This window comes from Dysidea avara, chromosome 12 (assembly GCF_963678975.1).
Source record: "Dysidea avara chromosome 12, odDysAvar1.4, whole genome shotgun sequence".
Lineage (NCBI taxonomy): Eukaryota > Metazoa > Porifera > Demospongiae > Dictyoceratida > Dysideidae > Dysidea > Dysidea avara.
The window spans coordinates 7,301,158-7,320,582 of NC_089283.1; the positions used below are offsets into that span (position 1 = coordinate 7,301,158).

A 19,425-nucleotide genomic window follows, 5' to 3' on the forward strand; every position below is an offset into this window, starting at 1 on the left:
CACAACCAACTCACAAGAGCTTTCCACCTCACCAGCTACCATTTCTAGCTGATAAACTACATAAAAATCCTTACATAGCTCGCTACTAACTGACTACTTTATTAGAGTGACTGCTCTATTAGAGTATCTCGATCTTTATCACGGTTTTCAGCCCCACTCCAAGAAAGATAATTTTGGTGTGATATCATTCTGAGGGGGGGCTAAGCCCCCCCTCAGCAGACCTAGGGGGGGCTTTATCCCCCTAGCCCCCCCCTTTCCGCCGCCTATGTACACACCCCTACCATTATCAATGATACAGGCTCAGTTTTCATAGTGGCCAGATTCTGAGTGTGGCCTATATCAGTGCAGTGGAACCACAGATACTAGTCTATAACTGAGTCTTGGGTCTACTTTCTGGAGGCCTTGAGCCAGCCTTTTATACATGTGAAAGTGTACACACCACTGACCATTGTAAGCAACTGCATTGTAATTGGCTTAATCTACCTGGCAACCTATGTTATGCATGTGACAATGTGTATTTCACACTCGGCATTAAGAGCTTCCATTTGTGTAGCAATTTGACGTGGTACTTACTACTTGCGTTTATATGGCCCTTGCCCATTTTGAAACATGTATATCATTTAACACATATACCACAAAAGCATGTACAAATTTTAGAAATAATTAAGTGTACTCATATGCATTATTCAAGGTAATATTCTGTAGGTTAATAAAGTGTGGATGAGTGTTAGGTTGTTAACTATGATATGTTTTAAAGATGCTGATCTGATCACCTTCACTGTACAATGTAATGCCAAAATAAAATGTGGCACAGTACTCATTGCTAAGAAACAGCACTACTTCTCCTATTTCCACATAAAGATCACCTTCAAACCAATAGAAACTTCCCTCTAGTTCTTCACCTACAGGAATTTCTTCAACAGTTTTGCAAGTACAGTAAGGTGATTCAGTACTATCACTTTCTCCACATGATAAGAACAGCTTTGTTTTGCGTTTGTTACTGCAGTTCTTGAGACAAAACATGAAACGAATTGTTGTGTCACAATCTATCTGGACAATGCAAGTACGCTTTTGGGTAGGCAGCTCAGAGTTTGTAATCAGAGTGCTCTTAGGTGTGTGTTCAATCATCAAGCCATCAACAGGATCAAAATCAAAATAGAATTTTCTCATCGTGATTTGTTCTTCAGGTCCATCAAATGTGTTAGTGCTGTGATATTCTAAAGCAGCTTTGTAAAGATCAGGATCAGCCATATTTGTTGGATGCACTTTCTCAATTAAATCATTTTTCTGTATTAGTGGGTATCGTATCAGTTCAAAAATTGATTTTATATCATCAGAATTCAGCTTATCCTTCTGGAGATCACACCATTGAATGATTGCGAGGAATAAATCCAGTTCACAAACAGCAAGATTGGAAGACTTTAAGAATGCGATTAGAACTGGTAGTGGAAATGGGTCATCATGAGGCACTTCAAAATCACAATAAACTAGAAAACTAGCCCAGTCTTCCATGAAATTCACACAAGCAGTTAACAGAGAATTAATCTGATGTGCAACTGCAAAGATGGCAACATGACGGCAGTTTTCAATAGACAATTTATTATCAACGATGCGAACACAAACAGTTGTCAATTCACTAACTACAAAATAATCGGCAGCTTGTAACAATTTTAAGCATGAAATTAAGCCTGCTTTTACATGACCAGTGTAGATGAAATAAAACAACTTTTTCAGTGTATTGCTGTGTATATTGGGTAGTTCAATCTCATTCTGTGTACTCTCTCTCATGTTACCGTACAACATAGCATGGAACACTGGTGAACCAGCTGCTACTATTACCCTATGAGCACTCACACTACCACCATCAGATGTCTTGAATGTTACATCATGTGTACTGGGGTCTTCGAGTAGAGATGAAAACTTGGATTCACACCACCAAGAATCTACATCTTTTGAAGATTTATCTGCTATATACAAGAAAATACAAACTCATGATTACACATGTATAGCTTAGCTAAATCAAGACACATTGCTGTGAGTCATGCGGTCAGGAAAGCTGGTGCGCCACATCATGAGTATATATTTATAGGAAGAAACAAATAGAGGTGCACCGATATCAATATCGGTGAAAAGTTGACTTTTTAGCAGATATTAGCAGATATTACATATAAGTACTATACTTGTACAAAACATGCTGTAGTTGACATGGTAGTACAATGGTTAAAAGATGAGTTTCAAGTTGCAAAGGTTTCATGATGGCCATGCAGGGTTCAAATCCTAAGTGGGTCTCCTTTTTTACACACCTTTTTTATCATCACTGTTTCACAATTCTTTGTTTTAGTGACCACCCTCTTAAGCTTTTTGCCATATTTTTTTAACATTTATTGTAGTGTCCATACTGAAAACCTTTTATGTTCCAGATATTGGTATCGGAATTGGTAATTGTTGTAGCCAAATATTGGAAATTTCCATATCAGTGCACCTCTACAAACAAAACACAATTTCACGCAGACGTAAGCCCCCTCCCTCCCAAGCCCCCTAAATAAAATATATAAAAAAGAATGAAGAAATTAAGCCAGATTTTGAAGGCTTAGATTTCACGATTGAAATTTGGTTTTTTTTGGGGGGGGGGGAGATGGCGTTTGCAGTTTAAAAACAATTATTCAAGAAGGGAACATGGAGCTAGATTATTCTTCCCACACTTTACAAAAATCATTATAAACTTTAAATGGGTAGCTAGGTTGTCTTGAACTTTGGTACACTTAAGAACGTATTGTGGCACAATCATGTAGCAAACTAATCAGATTGATAGTCATAGAGCTTTGGACGATTGTGTTTAAAAAAGCCGACTTGTTGTCACGCTTACAGGGTAAACTACTTATGGGAGTAACTTAAAAATTGGTATGTGTATAGGTTAACCATCATAGCTCAAACCTTTTGTGGTTTATCGCATTGATAGCTATAGAGTTACAAGGCAAATATCAAACAACTAAATTGCAGAGTTGTTGAAATACTCTAATAGAACAGTCATTGTGGGGTTAAAAAGGTGCATGAAAATGCTTTTTAAAAAACTTTAATACCGGTGTTCGAACCAGGGACCTCCACACTGAACACCCAAATCCTCAACCACTGAGTCGCTGCTATCACAGCTGATCACCTCATTTTAATTTCTACTTTATAAATGATAGATCTATACCAATGGAAAATCCAGCTAGATTGTTCTAGAACATTCTATGTGTGGTCTTTTAGAAATCCTCAAAAAGGTGTGATCTATTCATTACAAATAAACTCTGTAATACAATACTATTGCATCGAATAAAAGCCAATATTCCATTTTGGTGGGGTAGTACACTACTTTTAAGACCCACCCACAACTTGAAAATATCCTGTGCAAGTGTGTGTGGGAAGATAAATCTTCAAGACTTCAAAGATTTTACAGCAAAATTTCAAAGCAGAATACCCAGAATATTTGACTAACATGATTTTAAAGCACATGGAAATATCACAAGATTTTGAAATATGCTGAGATTCAAGAGTTGTAGGCCCTTCCAACATGTACCCAGGCACGGGCGGAGAAATAAGGATGGGTTTGGGGGGAGGGGGGGGGGGGGGGGGGTTGCAGGGGCAACTGCCCTCCACTTTGAAGAGTGGAGTAACATTGACTGCTACAGAGAGGCTGTGACGCTCCTCAATTAGAGTATAGAATCTAAGCAAAGGCTGACCATTCCTGTAGAGATGCACTGCTATCTGAAGAATATACTGCCAGGAATAGATTATGGATGGATGTGATACCTAGCATATTTAATAATGATTTTTGTACCAAGAAGAAACAATGTACTGTGGAGTGTTGACACAGGAAGATGATATCCCCTAGGACCAGTTTACTAGAGACTTCATATCGACATGGTAGACACAACCATACAGAAGAAAGAGACACTATTAGATTGTATATTGAAATTCAAGATGCCAGTGTTGCATATTGTTATCCTGTGCCATACTGCTGATGCACGCTGGAGGCTAGAACAGTAGAGAATTGGGGATGGAACCAGCGGGAAAAGGTGGACTAGATCCCGGAGACAGCCGCCTATTGATATAAAGTACTTCTGCCAGTGATGGAATACCGAGGGGATTGTTACCTCAAGACATAAACTTTGATTTCATATTGGCACTATGTTCTTGTAACATCTCATGAATTAATGTAAGTCACATCCTGTTTTTACAATTTTTGGCAATTTGTTTTTGTAGCTTGTGGTTTCTCGTCTCTATAAAAAGAGTGAGAATTTGTTGTTCCATATGTGGTCCAGACCTTACAAATGTTAAGCTAGGAGTCAAGGGTCTCTGGAAGGACGGTCCGAGTAGCCAGTCCTCGCTGCTTACCACCAAAGGGATACCCTTCAAGAAGAGTGAAGAGCAATGCTCCCTTACTTTTACCAATGTCCAGTTGCTAAAGTAAAACAACTATTGTACCTATTTTTAGTCAATGGCCAACTTACTTTGCAATCGCCTTGATTTACTAGGATTAGTGCTAAAGGTTATGCAAGAATGAAATCGGTGCTGGGAGTGCACAAGATCGAGATACTGTCACCTAACTACTCTAATAGAGCATTCAGTGGAATCACTATTAAGTTGATTCGTTATGCAATTACTTCAATCTGTCTCCATTAACACATATATCTATACATAAGGCCATGATTATTTTATTCCTTGTTTCCTGTCACCAGCCACATCAATTTTTTAAGGGTGCTAGCAGGTTTTTGAAGCCATTCAAGGGAACAACCCACATAACCACATGCGGCTGTTACATCATAATTGGCAATATTACGCATACTCAAAGTATCCGTGTTAGGCGGCTGTGTTTTGCACCAAAAAAATTGGCCAAGAAATAACTTGTTTCATTCAAAAATCATCACGAAAATGATCGTCTGGGTGCCCAAGAGTGATGGTAGAGTGAATTAGCCTGAAAATAATTGTTAGTTTTGAAGACACGTGCGAACGCAAGCTTGTTTGTAGCCAACACACGTTCTTCCTGTATTTTATTGAGTGATAGTGTATGCTGGTAAGTTACATTGTGTAATTGTACACCTGTTTTTAGGTAGTGATGATGTTCCAACTGGATTTATCACCCATTGCAAGACACTGACTGTACATTATGAGGCGTTACAAGGCATTACCTATCGAAGAGCAGGCTTGGCGATTCCACAAGCAACAGGAAGGTGTCCCAGTGTGTAAAGAAAGGAACTAGAGCTTTTCTTTCATTCAGAACTTCATTTATAACTTGTTATTTGATAAAGTTGGCATTTGTAGTTTATTGGAATTTGTTGTAATAACTGGTCGGCGTGCGCATGTTCTACACTGCATTGTAAAAGGCGATATTCTGGAATACACGATAGACAGATCTCTACCAAACTTTTGGTGGACCATCAGTGATAAATTTGCAAACTTTTAGTGCATGGAATTATAATTGTTGTGATCCAACACGAAGTTACAAGGCCTGGAAGTCGAAGTTCGCTCGCGGGCACTCACTCTTTGTTTTATAACTCAAGAAAGAAGAAGTGCAAAGACAAATCCATGCGCTAAGTTTCCACAAGTTTATTGAAGAATCTTCACAGCGAATTTGATGCCTGTGCAAGCAGCCAGTATCTCAGAATAAGAAAAATGTACGGGTTAACTTTGAAGAACTATAATGCGTGAATGAAACAAGGTACAATCTTATATTTTGGTCTCTGTATAGTAGAAAGTTAGGTCAATCTTCGAAGCAGTAGTTTAGATTACTGTAGCTTTCTTTTTGCCTGTATCAAAGGTAAAAAGAACAGCATTTGTGTGGCTTCAAAAACCCGCTAGCACCCTTAAGGACCTGCATCAAATTTTAATTATTTGATTATATGTAGATCACGTGAATGCACTATTTCATGACAGAGGGAGGCACAGGATGACCAAGTGTTACGGTAAATGCATTGGCTGTGCATATAAAGTGTAACTAAAGGGTTGGAGACCTTCCACTCTTGTTCAACAGGATGCATGGGTACACAGTCTTTACGCCTGTCATGGATCAAAATACTCTAATAGAGCAGTCACATACTGAAATAACAAGAGTCAACTCTATAATTAATAATCATTAATCAGCTCCCAACTGCATCAGTTTTACTAGGTGACAGGAAACAAACAATATAATAATGATGGCCTAATCAAGAGCACGAGAGTATATCTGAAATGCTTACATTTACTGTATCTAATTACAGCCACCCCACATGACTTGCCTCCCTCCCCTCCCCCAACCCATCCCACTTTGAGTACCACGTTCTCCACCATATCAAAAATAGCCATTGATTTACGAATGATAAATTTACGTATTTTAACGGGTTGCCGCATTTTAGCACACGACAAGGCTAAAAAAAGCGTACTAAACTGAACTCTAGGAAACATAAATCATAATAAAATAGGCTACAACAACCAAGAACAACATCTTCATGAACAATTTATCTCACGCAATAGCTTCAATATGTGACTCGGTCGTAAATCTTGTAAACAAACTTAAAAAGCAGACCCTGGGAAATAGACCTTGGTCCAATTCCTACGAAATATTGATGATTAATCAATATACACGGTATACTCAACCGTATTAGGTTATAAACTTTATTAGTTTAAGGTGAATTCCCATAGTCTTGGTAACAGGTGAATCCCACAATACATTGCGCATTGGAAAAATTGATGAATCAATGGAGGAAACTGTGAAAAAGCAGCCACTGCTGCTACAAACGTGAAATTCATGTGGAGCATTCCCAAAAGATATGTGAATAATTATCCATCCGTATTAGTTGGTTATCCCTTCGCAATGTTGCTGGCGTTTCGAAACTAATCTAGAATCATGGTCAGTTTCACCATTAATAATTATTAATTTTATGCATTTTACGTATTTTTGGGGGCGTAGGCTTTTCAATAGTAAAGTACGATAAAAGTTCTCAACTTTTTGATATGCCCTGTACCCAGGCGAAAATCTAGTTGGTCTGCCGCAAGACCGAGTGGAGTGCTTACAACATACTACCTTCTGAAGAACCATCTTCAAACTTCATCCGCTTCAACTCTGGTCCCTCTTCCATCACACGGTAGACAACGAAAGCCGTCCACGAGGTAAAATTTAACTTGTGACTTCGATTGTGGAATCGTTTATATTAGTAGTGCACAAATATCTTAGGATACAAATTCATTATGTTATACCTACCCGGGATTGGAAACGGGCTTATCAACACATATTAACACATACAGTCCCTGTTGTACTTTCTCCGCATATTCAAATACTAGTTTACTGTAATTTACTAGAGTCAAAGGCATGGCAGGGCATGGATCACGGATGATGGAGCCCACTTTGAACGAAACTTCCGGGTCACCAGACACGCCTGCAGTCATAGGTACGTTAAAGTGTGTAGTAGAGAAATATTACCCAGTTTTAAATAGTGGCACCCAAAGGTCGAGGCCGACCCAAGTCGGGCAAGAAGATGTCGTCATCATCGAGCCAGCAATCCTCGACGTTATCCTCAAACGAGCAACTCGTGACAGCGATTTATAATGTTTTAGAGGACCAAACTTTCAAGTTTGACTCAAAGGCTGCAAGGGAAGCACGTGAGGCAGCAGTTGTGTTGCTGGACTGGGCAACTAAAGATGAAAACTTTCCAACGATTCTTACGTTTTTGCAGCAGCTTCAAGAACGATTTCAAGGTTGTATAAAGTACCTCAATCCAAGTAGTATTAACAGAGATCGACTGTGGCAATCATTATTCATACTTCGCTCATCAGAAGAATTTACAAAGCTGTGGGAAAAGTTACTTTCAGAAGCAAAAGTGAACCCAACACCCACTCTATATCAGCAGCTCACAACCTTGATGTTCAATGAAGACATAAGGAAAGCGACAAAAATTGAAAGCAGTTCTTCACAAGCTGTTGAGCCACTAACTAATAATGAAGGGAATGCTTTACGCTACACAGCTGGATACATTTGTCGTCATCTCCGTAAGCAGTTAGAGCGTAGTAACCATGACATGAAGGAGGAACTTGTACTCTGCTTGATGGAGTTGACAGCAGACAAAGATTCTGATACTACCAACACTGATGAAGAATGGACACAACGGGTAGACAGGGGTGGTTTGTGGTATGTAAAAAACACAACATACTTGCTGTTTGTAGCAATTGAAGAAGTGAGAAAGTGCCTGAAGCAGTTACTCAAAGGCTCAGGCCATAAGTCAGCCATAATCAAGCATGTAGTGGAAAGTGAGGAGGTGGAATTCCACTGGCTAATAGCACAGGCTGATTTTGATGTTGGCGATGAAGAGACTTACAAATTGTTGCTACATAAAATTGTGGAATTGTTTGTAACAGTGAGAGGTTATTCCTACGCAAGTAACCTGATGGAAAAGCATAAGCAAGCAACAGCAAAAGGCACACAACGAGCTAAAGCTTTACACAGAGAACTACATGATAGCACTGATTAATGAATTAAGTACCTTTTAATTTTTTTAAAAATGTACCATTATATGTCCACACAGTTAAAAGTTTGGAACATAACAATTCATTCTTAGTATGTTGCCTTGTTCTTGGAATGTTCAAGTAATATTTATAGTCCAACTTCTCTGCAATGCTGCGCCCATTCATACAAACGAAAATACCACAATCGTTAAAATTACTCTGTTGAGGAATTGTGTAAGCCTCCTTGCTGAAACTTCCTAAAGTAAATTTCCGTTCAGCTGCTTCTATAACTAAATAACGTTCAACAACATCCATACAGTGTGCACTGTTGCTGCTTGGCAGTGAGTCATGTAGAGTAATTCTACCAGTAGTCATGTAAACAGCAACAAGGCACCAGTGATTAGTAAGATGTACTGGAAACAGTAACACCCTCTTGTCAAATATTATTACCCTATTAGTCCAGTTTTGTACTCCTTGGTATCCCGAAGTTGAAAACTTGGTATAGAAGAATGTACTGAAGATATAAACATCATCACATCTATCCATAATCAAACTCATGTAGCTGTTGAGCACCTGTAATTACAATAAATTATTACCATATGTACAAATGTACATACCATGTCATTCAGCCATTCATTGTCCTGTAGTGTTGAAAGGTCACATTGCTTCAAACTGTACTTATTAATGGTGACCACAACTTCAGGATTTTGACAATCCCTCATTGGTTGATGCTGTGATTTCACAATTGGGGTTGGCAAAATGGGTGAAGGCTGGCACTGAGACTTTACAATTGTGGCTGGCAACATGGGTGAAGGCTGGCACTGCGACTTCACAATTGTAGTTGGCAACATGGGTGAAGACTGGCACTGAGACTTTACAATTGTGGCTGGCAACATGGGTGAAGACTGGCACTGAGACTTACAATTGTAGTTGGCAACATGGGTGAAGGCTGGTACTGCGACTTTACAATTGTGGCAGGTGAAGGCTGGCACAATTGTGGCTGGTGAAGGCTGGTACTGCGACTTCACAATTGTAGTTGGCAACATGGATGAAGGCTGGCACTGTGACTTCACAATTGTGGCTGGCAACATGGGTGAAGGCTGGCACTGCGACTTTACAACTAGTAAGGTGGATGAAGGCTGGGACTGTGATTTTGCTAGGTCACACTTCTCAGGTAATGGCGGGTGATTTTCTGATCTTTTCTTTTTACGTTTTGGCAAAGGTTTACTTTCCTCTTCCCAGTCAATAGAAGTTTTGCTACCCCTGCAATTCCCTCTGGGCACATGCCCACAGACAGAATTGATGACACGTAGAGCTTGGGAGTTCTTGCAGAATTCATACTCATTGGGATTTTCACTGCTCTTTCCCCGCTGTCTTTGACAGCCAAAAATTTTTTCCAAGCAGTCTTGTGACAGCCACCCACTCAGAAAGCACTTAACACCAGGAACAGTGAAAAGGTATTGAACAATCTCCACAAATGATTTGACTGCATACAAATTGACAACAAATATTACAATCTTGCATCACAGTACAATTTATTACCTGTCACAGCAATTCCCTGGAGTGTCTCATCTGGCATAAGCATCATCTTCTTCTCCTTGGGTGTATAACCTTTCCGCTTTTTAACGGAGGCTTCCCAGCTTTTCAGGTATCCCATGAAATTGTCTTGCAGCCACTACAAGTAGTATGAGAGTAAACAAATAAAGAGACCTTTGCAGAAAGTACATGTTCACATGCAACAAACCTTCAAACGAAAATCGTTGCTTGACATGTATGGTTCCTGGAAACGTTTATTTCTGTGGTATCCAACCTCTAGGTTAGTGACATTTAGACAGTCAAAAAATTTGTCCATGTATCGAATGAACTTAATGGTCTCTAAAACTTCGTCTCCTCTTGTTTGTTCCAGGGCATGAGCCACTTGCTCACTAAGCGCCTGTAAAACATATAATACACATGGCAGGCAATACAATGAAACATACTTGTGCTGCTAAATCAACCCTCATCTTGGAATAAGAAGTCAGGTTTATGTGCTCAAACTTCAACTTTGTCACAAGACGTGTCCCTTCTTCCTTCTCTGTCTCCACATTATATAAATCCACCAAGTGCTGCCACTCAATGTTTTGCCCATTGCACTAGGAATAACATACACAAAAATAAGGTGGTACTTGCTAAATGAAATATTTATTACCCATAACTTCCTCTTCTTGTTGTACCAGCTGTTTCGTATCGTCTTTATGAGGTGTGGGGGATCTGAAATAAAATACAGAAATCTCTTCCCTTCAGCAGCAAAAACATTAGGCACTCTGTACACTAGCTCCTTTCCCTTGCTGTGCAATTTCCAGAGCTTACGGTTGGACGAAGCTCCATCACAGCACAGAGCTAACACAAAAAAGCCAATTCTTTCAAGCCTTGCAATAGCTTCCCAGATGGGATCAAAGATCAGGTCACCCGACATACTTCCACAGGCAAACTGAGCATATGGGTATTCAAACTTATGGAGCAGCCCCTTAACCATGAACACCATCATCGTTGTAGCCAGAGAAGATTTTGACTCCCCATTGTCAATGAAAGCCTGAAAATCAAGTAGCTGATTGTTTACATCACCGATGTTGACAAAGCCAATTAGAGTGCCATCATGCTTGTCATATACCAAATCGCTTTTGATGTACATTTCATCCATAATCAAAGTCACATATTTGTGAAGATCTTTGGTAAGGTCAGCAGCATCAACAATTGCCTGATCTACTTCAGCAGAGAATCCCACCTGGCTCTTGATATAGTGGGTGTAATCCCTTAATGTTCTTTGGGAAGGTAGTTTTATACACCCAGAACTGCGCAAAAGCTCATAAGCTTTTCCAGACAAGTGTCTTAGGTACAGACACCATTTGATGACCAGAGGGTGCCAACGCATAGATTTGCTGTTCTCCAAGGAGTTTGCCTTCTGCTGCTGATCCCAAAACAATCGTTCAAAGGTGCCTTCCTTGTGAGAAGAATAAACGTTTTCTGTACAGTTTTTCATCAGTTGCAATAGGTCACCATTCAGTTCTTCATCCACAGTCACCCCATCAATCAAGATCGATTCATCTATTGCCTCTTGCAATCTTCTGACCTGCTGCTGGCATGCTCTTTTGTCACTGTGCAAGCGGTGAAGGCGTTCACTCTTTTCTTTACTTGTCAAGCAAAGATAAGTTGTGTGGCTGGTAGGAGAGGTACGATCGTCTATCGGCACATCTGAGCGAGATGCACGGGAAGCCATGGCTGTCAGTGACTTACGATGCTTTCCACAATATCCACACCGTTCTTGTGCACAGTTCACCAATATTTCGCACTTGGCATGGTGAATTGATGGAACACCAGTTCTGCTAGAGTCCAATATGCCAACAACTTCAGTTCCTGTTGTATTAACATCATAATTTGTTGCACCAAAAGAGAAAATAAACTTACTAGACTGGTTCATTAAAACGTCATCGTGGATATTGGGCAATGAAGTGTACTTCTCTTCAAAGTTTCCCTTGCATACTTCACTCTTACAAACTGTATCAAGTAAATCTACAAGTCTTTGAGCTGCAATTACCAATAGACGTCAACATGCATGCACCACATCAAACCAGCAAAGCCTTACCGGTATTAACCAATGCTGGTGACCCTTGTAGTACTTGACATTCATGGGATATTGGATGCCCTCGGTATGAAGCAGTCCAGGTAAAATCACTGTTTACCTTGATAGCTTTAACCACTGCAGGTCCAGCAGCTTTCTCTGAGCACGAAACCTCAAAGAGAGTAAGCAAGTGATCTTGAATACTGGTGCTCCACCCTTGGAACAAAATTTGTGCACACAATTCCATTGCAACAATTCATACGTACCTTGTGGTATCTTATTCAGCGATTGCAGCCTCCTTTGTAGAACACAGATATTAGGAACTGGTCCATCCAGAAATGATGAAATAGGGACAGATACATGAAAGTTCACTAGTTCAATCGGTAGTGACACTTTAAGTTCAGAGACTTTCTGCTTGGAAATGGAGACCCGCAAACTCTTGGGCAATTTAAGTTTTGGCTTAAAATGCTTACGACTAGTCAGCCTCAGCCTTCTGTGTCCCCTCCTATCATTGAACTATTTGTAAACAAAACCATTTGATTCAAAATTATATAAACAGCCTTCAAAATACCATTGCAGCAAGTACTCCAGTTGAAAACAAGCAGCGAACCTTGGCATTCCACCAGCAACAGATCAGTGGCCTAAAATAGACACATTATTACCAATAGATGTGTACAAACACATGGAAACCATTTTGTAGATACAAAGATATTATTTTATGATGAAAAAAGTGTTGTATGTCCCTTCAAAATACAAATACAAGCCTCAAACTTTTAGTCTTTTCACCTCCTTCATAACTGATCTTTTCATTATAAAAAGCGATAGGTTGTAGCTATGAACCAAAACTTGCTGTGAACGATTCCCAGTAGAAGAACGCTTCAAGCACACCTTGAAATGTTGCTGTAAAAGCTAGAACACCTTCCCTCAGAACCCCAAACAAATACACGAGGGAAGTGTGACAAAAATTAGACGGACTGACCTTCCTACTACGAACCGCGAGGCCAGCCGACAGAAACGAGCTGCTACAAGGAAGCAATAAAGTTGGCCAGCTACGTCCACTGCTACAGCAACGCTACCATTCCTTTTCACGTTTTGACAAGAAGACAGCGGGGATCAAAAGAACGTGTTAACAAGGCAACGCGGAGTGTTTCCTTTGACACAAAGAAAGCGGCTTGCGGTTTCCAATCCCGGGGGGTTAAATATCTATGACCTATCCCACTAGGGACCTGTGAGAAGGCTAGGCCTGTAAATACAGGGAGTCAGAAACATGTATCTAAACTGTGAAGAATGCAGCCAGACCCAGTGGTGCATTTGGCATTTATTTAGCTATTTATTACTGAAGGTTTTAATACCAGCACAAGTGCTGATGCAGAAGGTCCATAGGACACCGGGCCTGATCCTACAGTCTATTTGTTATCATTATTGCATGATTATCACTGTGCTGGCATGCCCTGGCAATAAAAAGCTAGTACACAGCTAGCCGCATTGCTAGCTAGAAGCTCAGTAGCTATAGCTAATCAAACTAAAGACATCACAGATACTGTTGGTTCTGTGTGTAGTGGACACTACATTGGTACACTGCATGATAGGCAAGACAGGCTCATGAGAACAAGCCCAGGATTGAGTTATATGCCAGCTTCACCAGAGATCAAATAAACAACCCGGCTACGTGCCCTTCTATTATCTCTGCAGCATGGTTCTACTGGCATGGCCTTACTCAGAGTAAATCCAGTATTTAAGTTAGCTAACTACACTGCAGTTCTGTATAGCTATGATACTTGTCAAGCAAACAGCTTTCAGTTAGCTAGCCTGAGTATAGCTTATAGCATGCAGGCAGTGCAGCTAATTAAGTAGCAACTTTAATGATGGTACATGGCAAAGTAGCAGCTTTTAATGATGGAATTATGACATAGCAATCTCTAGAACCACCCTTGGATTCCGGCAAGGGCTAAAATTAATGTAAAATGCCTAAAATCTGCAGCTGTGGCCATGGCATAAAAAGCCAAGGGTGAGGCTGTCGGTAGGTCTGAAGATGCTATACTTTGGAGTTGGAAGTTGGGAACCAGTATAATACTGGTTTCCAACTTCTATCTCCAAAGTAGCACTGTACAAAGTCGTTATTATAGCAAGCCATAATATCAACCCTATAGGTGACTTTGAAGACACGGACACATGGCGTGGCAACCAGATACAGCCTATAATGAATCAGGGAGGGAGCAAGTGCACCCCCTTACTCTAACCCAAAAATACCAAGCCATGCATTCGCAATACTTCCCACACTACTGTCTATTCTGGAAACTGGTGAACCCTCCTAGAACCGTACTTCTCTATCCTGCACGCTGGAATCTTATTAGCTACAGAGCCTGACTCTGCAGAAATACTGCATTGATTTTATCCTGCATCTATTAGTCAGGGTTGTATGCCTTTAAAAAAGGCCTTTTTGTGCAGTTTTGGATAAAAGTATGTAACTTGGCATAAAGTTTGTGTGTATGATAATGATTATTTTTCAATAGGGAGTCACCTCAGATTTGACCTTTACAGGAAATTTAAGGTTTTAAAACTGTTAGTTTTGTCTCTTTCATGTTTGTATGATCCAAAATCCACAAACTTGGTGTCAAATTGATGCTTTTGCCCTAAAGAATTTTACATAAAGTCTAAAGCTTACTCTGTTCTAAAGTTAGTGATTGGTAAAATATGCCACTATCTTCTCCCGCCCACACAAATATGTACAGTAGAAGGTTTACTTTTTCAATAATTATTCTGTATAACAATTTGTTGTGTCAAATAGGCATGATACTTAGGGATAGATCAATGGATTACCATTGGTTACATACCCAGGTAGCTACCTATTCTGAATGGCGGGTTTACGTACAAGGTACAATTTGTGTGAATTTGCAAATTGAAACTTGATTCACTAAATTTTAGTTGTTTTTGTATGCGACTAAGTTTTCTGGACACAGGCGTAGTAAGATATTTCTAGATAGGGGGCTCTAGCTGGTTTGGTGTTGAAGTGAAGAAAGAAAAAAAAGGTCAACAGACTCAACACCTGTTAAGAATGGCTGCCCTCCACTAAATATTATTGTATTACTGATATAAAGTACATACAAATCCTTATTCACAACTTCATAGTTTGCTACACTGCTTCTCTGAATACTGTGACTGCTTTATTAGAGTAACTGACTACATGCTCTATTAGAGTATCTTGATCTTTTTTGAATTTGCAATCACAAGGGGGACTCCAGCCCCCCTTGACCTCCCCCCCCCAGGTTGCTACGCCTATGCTGGATTCTATTTTTACTGAATCATCATAGAAGACAATTGCTTGTGTTCTGTAGTTTGCACAACTGCAGAAATTTCTGATGTAGACTATTTAGATTCCTATATTAAATTTATATGAACTCGCAAATATAATGTTTAGTACCTATTATTTGAAACCACCGTATACAATAGCAACTCAGTATATCACACTATATTAACCATTGTGCTTTTTGTTAAAGCTACTACAGTGAAACCACTCTAATTCAACACCCGTAGTTCTAATACAGAATATCTCTGTAATATGATATCTGTCCAAAATTAAACTATATTGTGACTTATACAGTAAAGGTTTTCTTAATTCTTATTTGTATTTTGTTGTATAGTTTACTGTGTAATGTCACAATAAGATTGTAAAGGAATTGGCAGTTTATTTACAATAGTATATAAATACCACTAGCCAAATACTCAATTTTAGCCTAATAATATCTGCACATATTAATCACCTGGCCAGTAAGTACTGTTTAATGCTAGTTCCTTCATGACACATTAACGTAATCCTTGATGTTCTGTATATACAGCAATTAAGAATACACATAAAATGGGGGCATTGTTATAACAATGGAGAAGGGTGACAACTAAAATATACTGCATGCTTAAGTGTATAGATACTAGCAATTTAATATTCCATACGCATTAGCACCATTTTAGCTATATGTCTATTTTATTTAGATAAGCATGCAGTGCATTTTACTGTACAATGTACGTTCTATGTCTTGAAGTTAATGTTTATAGAGATGTGGTCTCTTAACACAGGTGGCCACTATTAGACAGGTTCTACCTCACAATTGTAAATGATATCACATAAAACCAAGAGTTCATAATATATATATATATATATATAAATTATGAACTCTTGATAAAACCCAGCATCTAATAATTATGTTGGAAATACAATCTGTACTATGTATAAGTACCATATTACATAATGTGCTTGGGCAGGGGAAAATAAGGCTACTTTTTACTCTTATAAATGGCTATAACTTTGGAATAGTAAAAACTATGGACTTTCTTTAAATGTTAGTGTACTCTTCAGAGCAAGAGAATTAATTTGACACCACGTTTGTGAATTTTGAACCATTTATAGGTGAGACAGATGAAAAACTGACCATTTTTGAAGCAGTAAATTGGGCGTAAAGGTCACCAAAAGTCAAATCTGAGGTGGCTCCTTATCAAAAATTAACCTTTATGACACATACAAACTGTGTGGAAAGTTTCATGCTTTTATTCAAAAAAATTAAGGTCTTAGCACCCTAGCTATATATAGCAGCTACCCTTACAAATATTTGATGAGTTATACTTGCATATCAATGGCCTAACATTGCATTGTGCATAATTATGTGCATGAACTAGCAGCCAAATCAGAAAAGTATATTGATGTGTACATATACAGACATCTTTAGTAACCAATGAAATGCATATGATGCAAATTATATAATGTATTCAAATGGTAACTAGTAAGTCTGAGTCAAATATGCTCAAAATTTTACCCAAAATGCTTTCAGGAATTTCCCAAAATTTTCACCTACTCTGTTCTAGTGCTCTTCAGTGTTCCCCATTATGCTTGCATTGTGTTCTTAGGTTAGTAACATTTCTTACGATTATCTTGGAACATTTCAATCAGTGAATGCTCTATTAGAGTATTTCAAAGTGACTGCTCTATTAGAGAATATCACTCTATGGAGCATCTGAGTGCTTCCACTAACTGCTTTATTAGGCTGCTGCTGTTTCATGAAATTAAGCTCCATATTCACCTAATAATAATGCTAGCAGTATGCTGGCCTAGCACTCCAGTCTATTATGCTTTTTATTATACTGGCACATTTGTTGCAGGCCTAAATGGTAGCATGTGACAGTAAGCCTTTTCTTGATTTTCTTTAGCATGATTCATTATTAAGGGAATCCATTAGCTCAAGCTGACTTGATGTCATTAGAATTTTCGTAGCTTATTTTCCTGGTGTTTACACTGTAGAAAAACTGCAAGGAATATAAACCCAGTTCATAAACCTTATAAAAATTGGAAGACTATTTCAAGAATGCAGCAATAGCTGGTAAAGAAGCCAGTAAGTACCATTAGCTATTAGTAGAGTGGAATAGACAAAGTAAGATTCATTGAAGCAATGTACTGTAGGCTAGACTCACTCATAAACTAGTGTCCCATCTCAAATTGGTAGTTAGAAACATGAAATAATTATAAGCTGCAGCTGTTTATGGCTCAACTTCTGGGAATAGCTACTATCCTACTGGCTTAACTTTGGGCTTAACTCAGCTGTTGACAACATTTGTAAGCATAAATTCTAGCACAAATTTATGAGGAAGAGCAGCAGTGCAGCACCTCAGTAACTAACAAGAAATTTGGGAACTGGTATAGCTGCTAGCAATAGATTTACTATCAATATGACTGTCACATGAAAACAGGTGGCTATAAATCACTGTTGCTAAAAGATCAGATACTGGAGTAATAAACTAAAATTCTGAGAATGATAGCCCTTTCGACTACATATTTACTGACATTCCAGTAAATTAGTTCATATAATATAATAAGATTAGTTCTAATCACTCCAAGGTGAAGGGTTTAATATACACCGTAACTGAGTTCTTGTGGGAGTTTACAAACTTCAATGTTTTCTATATACACATACAGGTATGCACTACTGTCATGCAAACTGGCTCAATGACATGCCAGTGGTGGATTCAAGGAGGGAATAGGGAGTATGTGAGCAACTCCCCCACAAAAAATGATAAACTACAAACAAACTAAGATACTCTAAAAGAGCAGAGTCAAATAATCTAATAGAACAGTCAATGTAGCTGAGAATGAAAATTGAAAACTTGCATCTGCAACACCATCCCATGAGCACATTTATAGCTGAAATGAAATGAACATAGTCTTTCATATTTACTTTAGGCTCATAACATTCATGATAGTCACCATTCATGATAGTCACAACAGGTTTCTCTTTGAATATGGCAATGATGTCATTGCAAGCTGTGTCCGTGAGGGTTTCAGCTTGTTTCTCTAAATCTTTCTCTAGTTTCTTGTAATGTTTGATTAATATCTTTGTTAAGATGGTGCCTGCATTTGAGCTGGGTTGTATTCCAAAGGGTCTTGATTTCCTCTGGGGTCCTTGAGTTCAAGTGGAACTCTTACTGTACACCCTATGGGTGTACTGTGAGCAGCTAGGGTGGTCTCAAGGTTGGACAGTGTGGTAATAGTCTAAACTCAAACATAAACAACAAGCTGGTATTGGAGTTTTTGCACTGGACATGATATTGATGTTATATTAGTATGTTATACTACAGATATTGTAGTATTAGAAATATATACCAATAAAGAAGAACAGCACTAGACACATTATACTGCATGACTGAATGCATGCTACAATTACCATCACTAAAAGTTATGTGGTCATTACGCTTTGTCTTCTCACCATTTATAGCATTACAAAAATAAATCATATATAGCTACAGATATCATTAAAATTTATTTTCATAAACATTTTTGCAGCCATTTCTTGGCCACCACCTTTGATTCACAACTTTTCCAAGCTTTTTAAGGCCCACACCATGATTTTTGTTGAGTAAGGGGTCTGGTGGCCTCTAACCTGGAGTGGATGATCGGGATCTTTAGTTCAGTAAGAACACTGAGGCAATATTTGCTTGCCTCTATAGGGGAAATGGTGTTAAGAAAGGGTTGCTCCTCGGTGGGCCGATGGGGATGGGTTTGATCTTCCTCCATCGTGTGAGTTGCAGTGGAAAGTAAGACAGTGTCTATAAACAGGTTGTCTAGGATCAGATCATCTATGACCTCATATAGACTTGTACTTGTGCTTTAGGCTCATAACATTTATGAAAATGTGCACATGACCGATAAAAGCACCAATTTTTTTTTTTTCTGTGAGTTCCTTTTGATGCTAAATTTAAAGTTTTGATACGAGCTGCCTCATGCGTGCCTTCTAGGAAGCCATTCAAGCCCAGAAATATGCATTTTTCCTAATTTTATATTTTTGAATATTAACTTCAAACTATAATATAATTTAGAACACTTATGATGA

General features: G+C 38.8%; 3 protein-coding genes across 5 annotated transcripts; 1 reads left to right on the plus strand and 2 right to left on the minus strand.

The window, feature by feature from the left end:
* Positions 1-602: 602 nt before the first annotated feature.
* On the minus strand, positions 603-7,427 carry LOC136240836 (kelch-like protein 26). Of its 2 annotated transcripts, none has more exons than XM_066031897.1 (2): positions 7,220-7,427; positions 603-1,967 (listed from the first exon to the last, which is right to left on the minus strand). In XM_066031897.1, the coding sequence occupies exon 2, from the start codon at positions 1,801-1,803 to the stop codon at positions 736-738; it is 1,068 nt and encodes a 355-aa protein (XP_065887969.1). In that variant the 5' UTR covers positions 1,804-1,967; positions 7,220-7,427; the 3' UTR covers positions 603-735. The 2 variants fall into 2 exon arrangements, with proteins under 2 accessions (XP_065887969.1, XP_065887968.1); XM_066031896.1 differs by lacking the exon at positions 7,220-7,427 and adding an exon at positions 7,043-7,181.
* On the plus strand, positions 7,226-8,598 carry LOC136240837 (uncharacterized). Its single transcript, XM_066031898.1, has 2 exons — positions 7,226-7,406; positions 7,453-8,598. The coding sequence occupies exons 1-2, from the start codon at positions 7,328-7,330 to the stop codon at positions 8,481-8,483; spliced, it is 1,110 nt and encodes a 369-aa protein (XP_065887970.1). The 5' UTR covers positions 7,226-7,327; the 3' UTR covers positions 8,484-8,598.
* On the minus strand, positions 8,466-13,253 carry LOC136240835 (uncharacterized). 2 transcript variants are annotated; one of them, XM_066031894.1, is made up of 11 exons: positions 13,035-13,253; positions 12,627-12,696; positions 12,322-12,571; positions 12,080-12,271; positions 11,902-12,021; positions 10,646-11,850; positions 10,437-10,589; positions 10,202-10,390; positions 10,000-10,132; positions 9,075-9,943; positions 8,466-9,030 (listed from the first exon to the last, which is right to left on the minus strand). In XM_066031894.1, the coding sequence occupies exons 2-11, from the start codon at positions 12,627-12,629 to the stop codon at positions 8,488-8,490; spliced, it is 3,657 nt and encodes a 1,218-aa protein (XP_065887966.1). In that variant the 5' UTR covers positions 12,630-12,696; positions 13,035-13,253; the 3' UTR covers positions 8,466-8,487. The 2 variants fall into 2 exon arrangements, with proteins under 2 accessions (XP_065887966.1, XP_065887967.1); XM_066031895.1 differs by lacking the exon at positions 13,035-13,253 and having other exon boundaries at positions 12,627-12,953.
* Between the last annotated feature and the right edge of the window lie 6,172 nt (positions 13,254-19,425).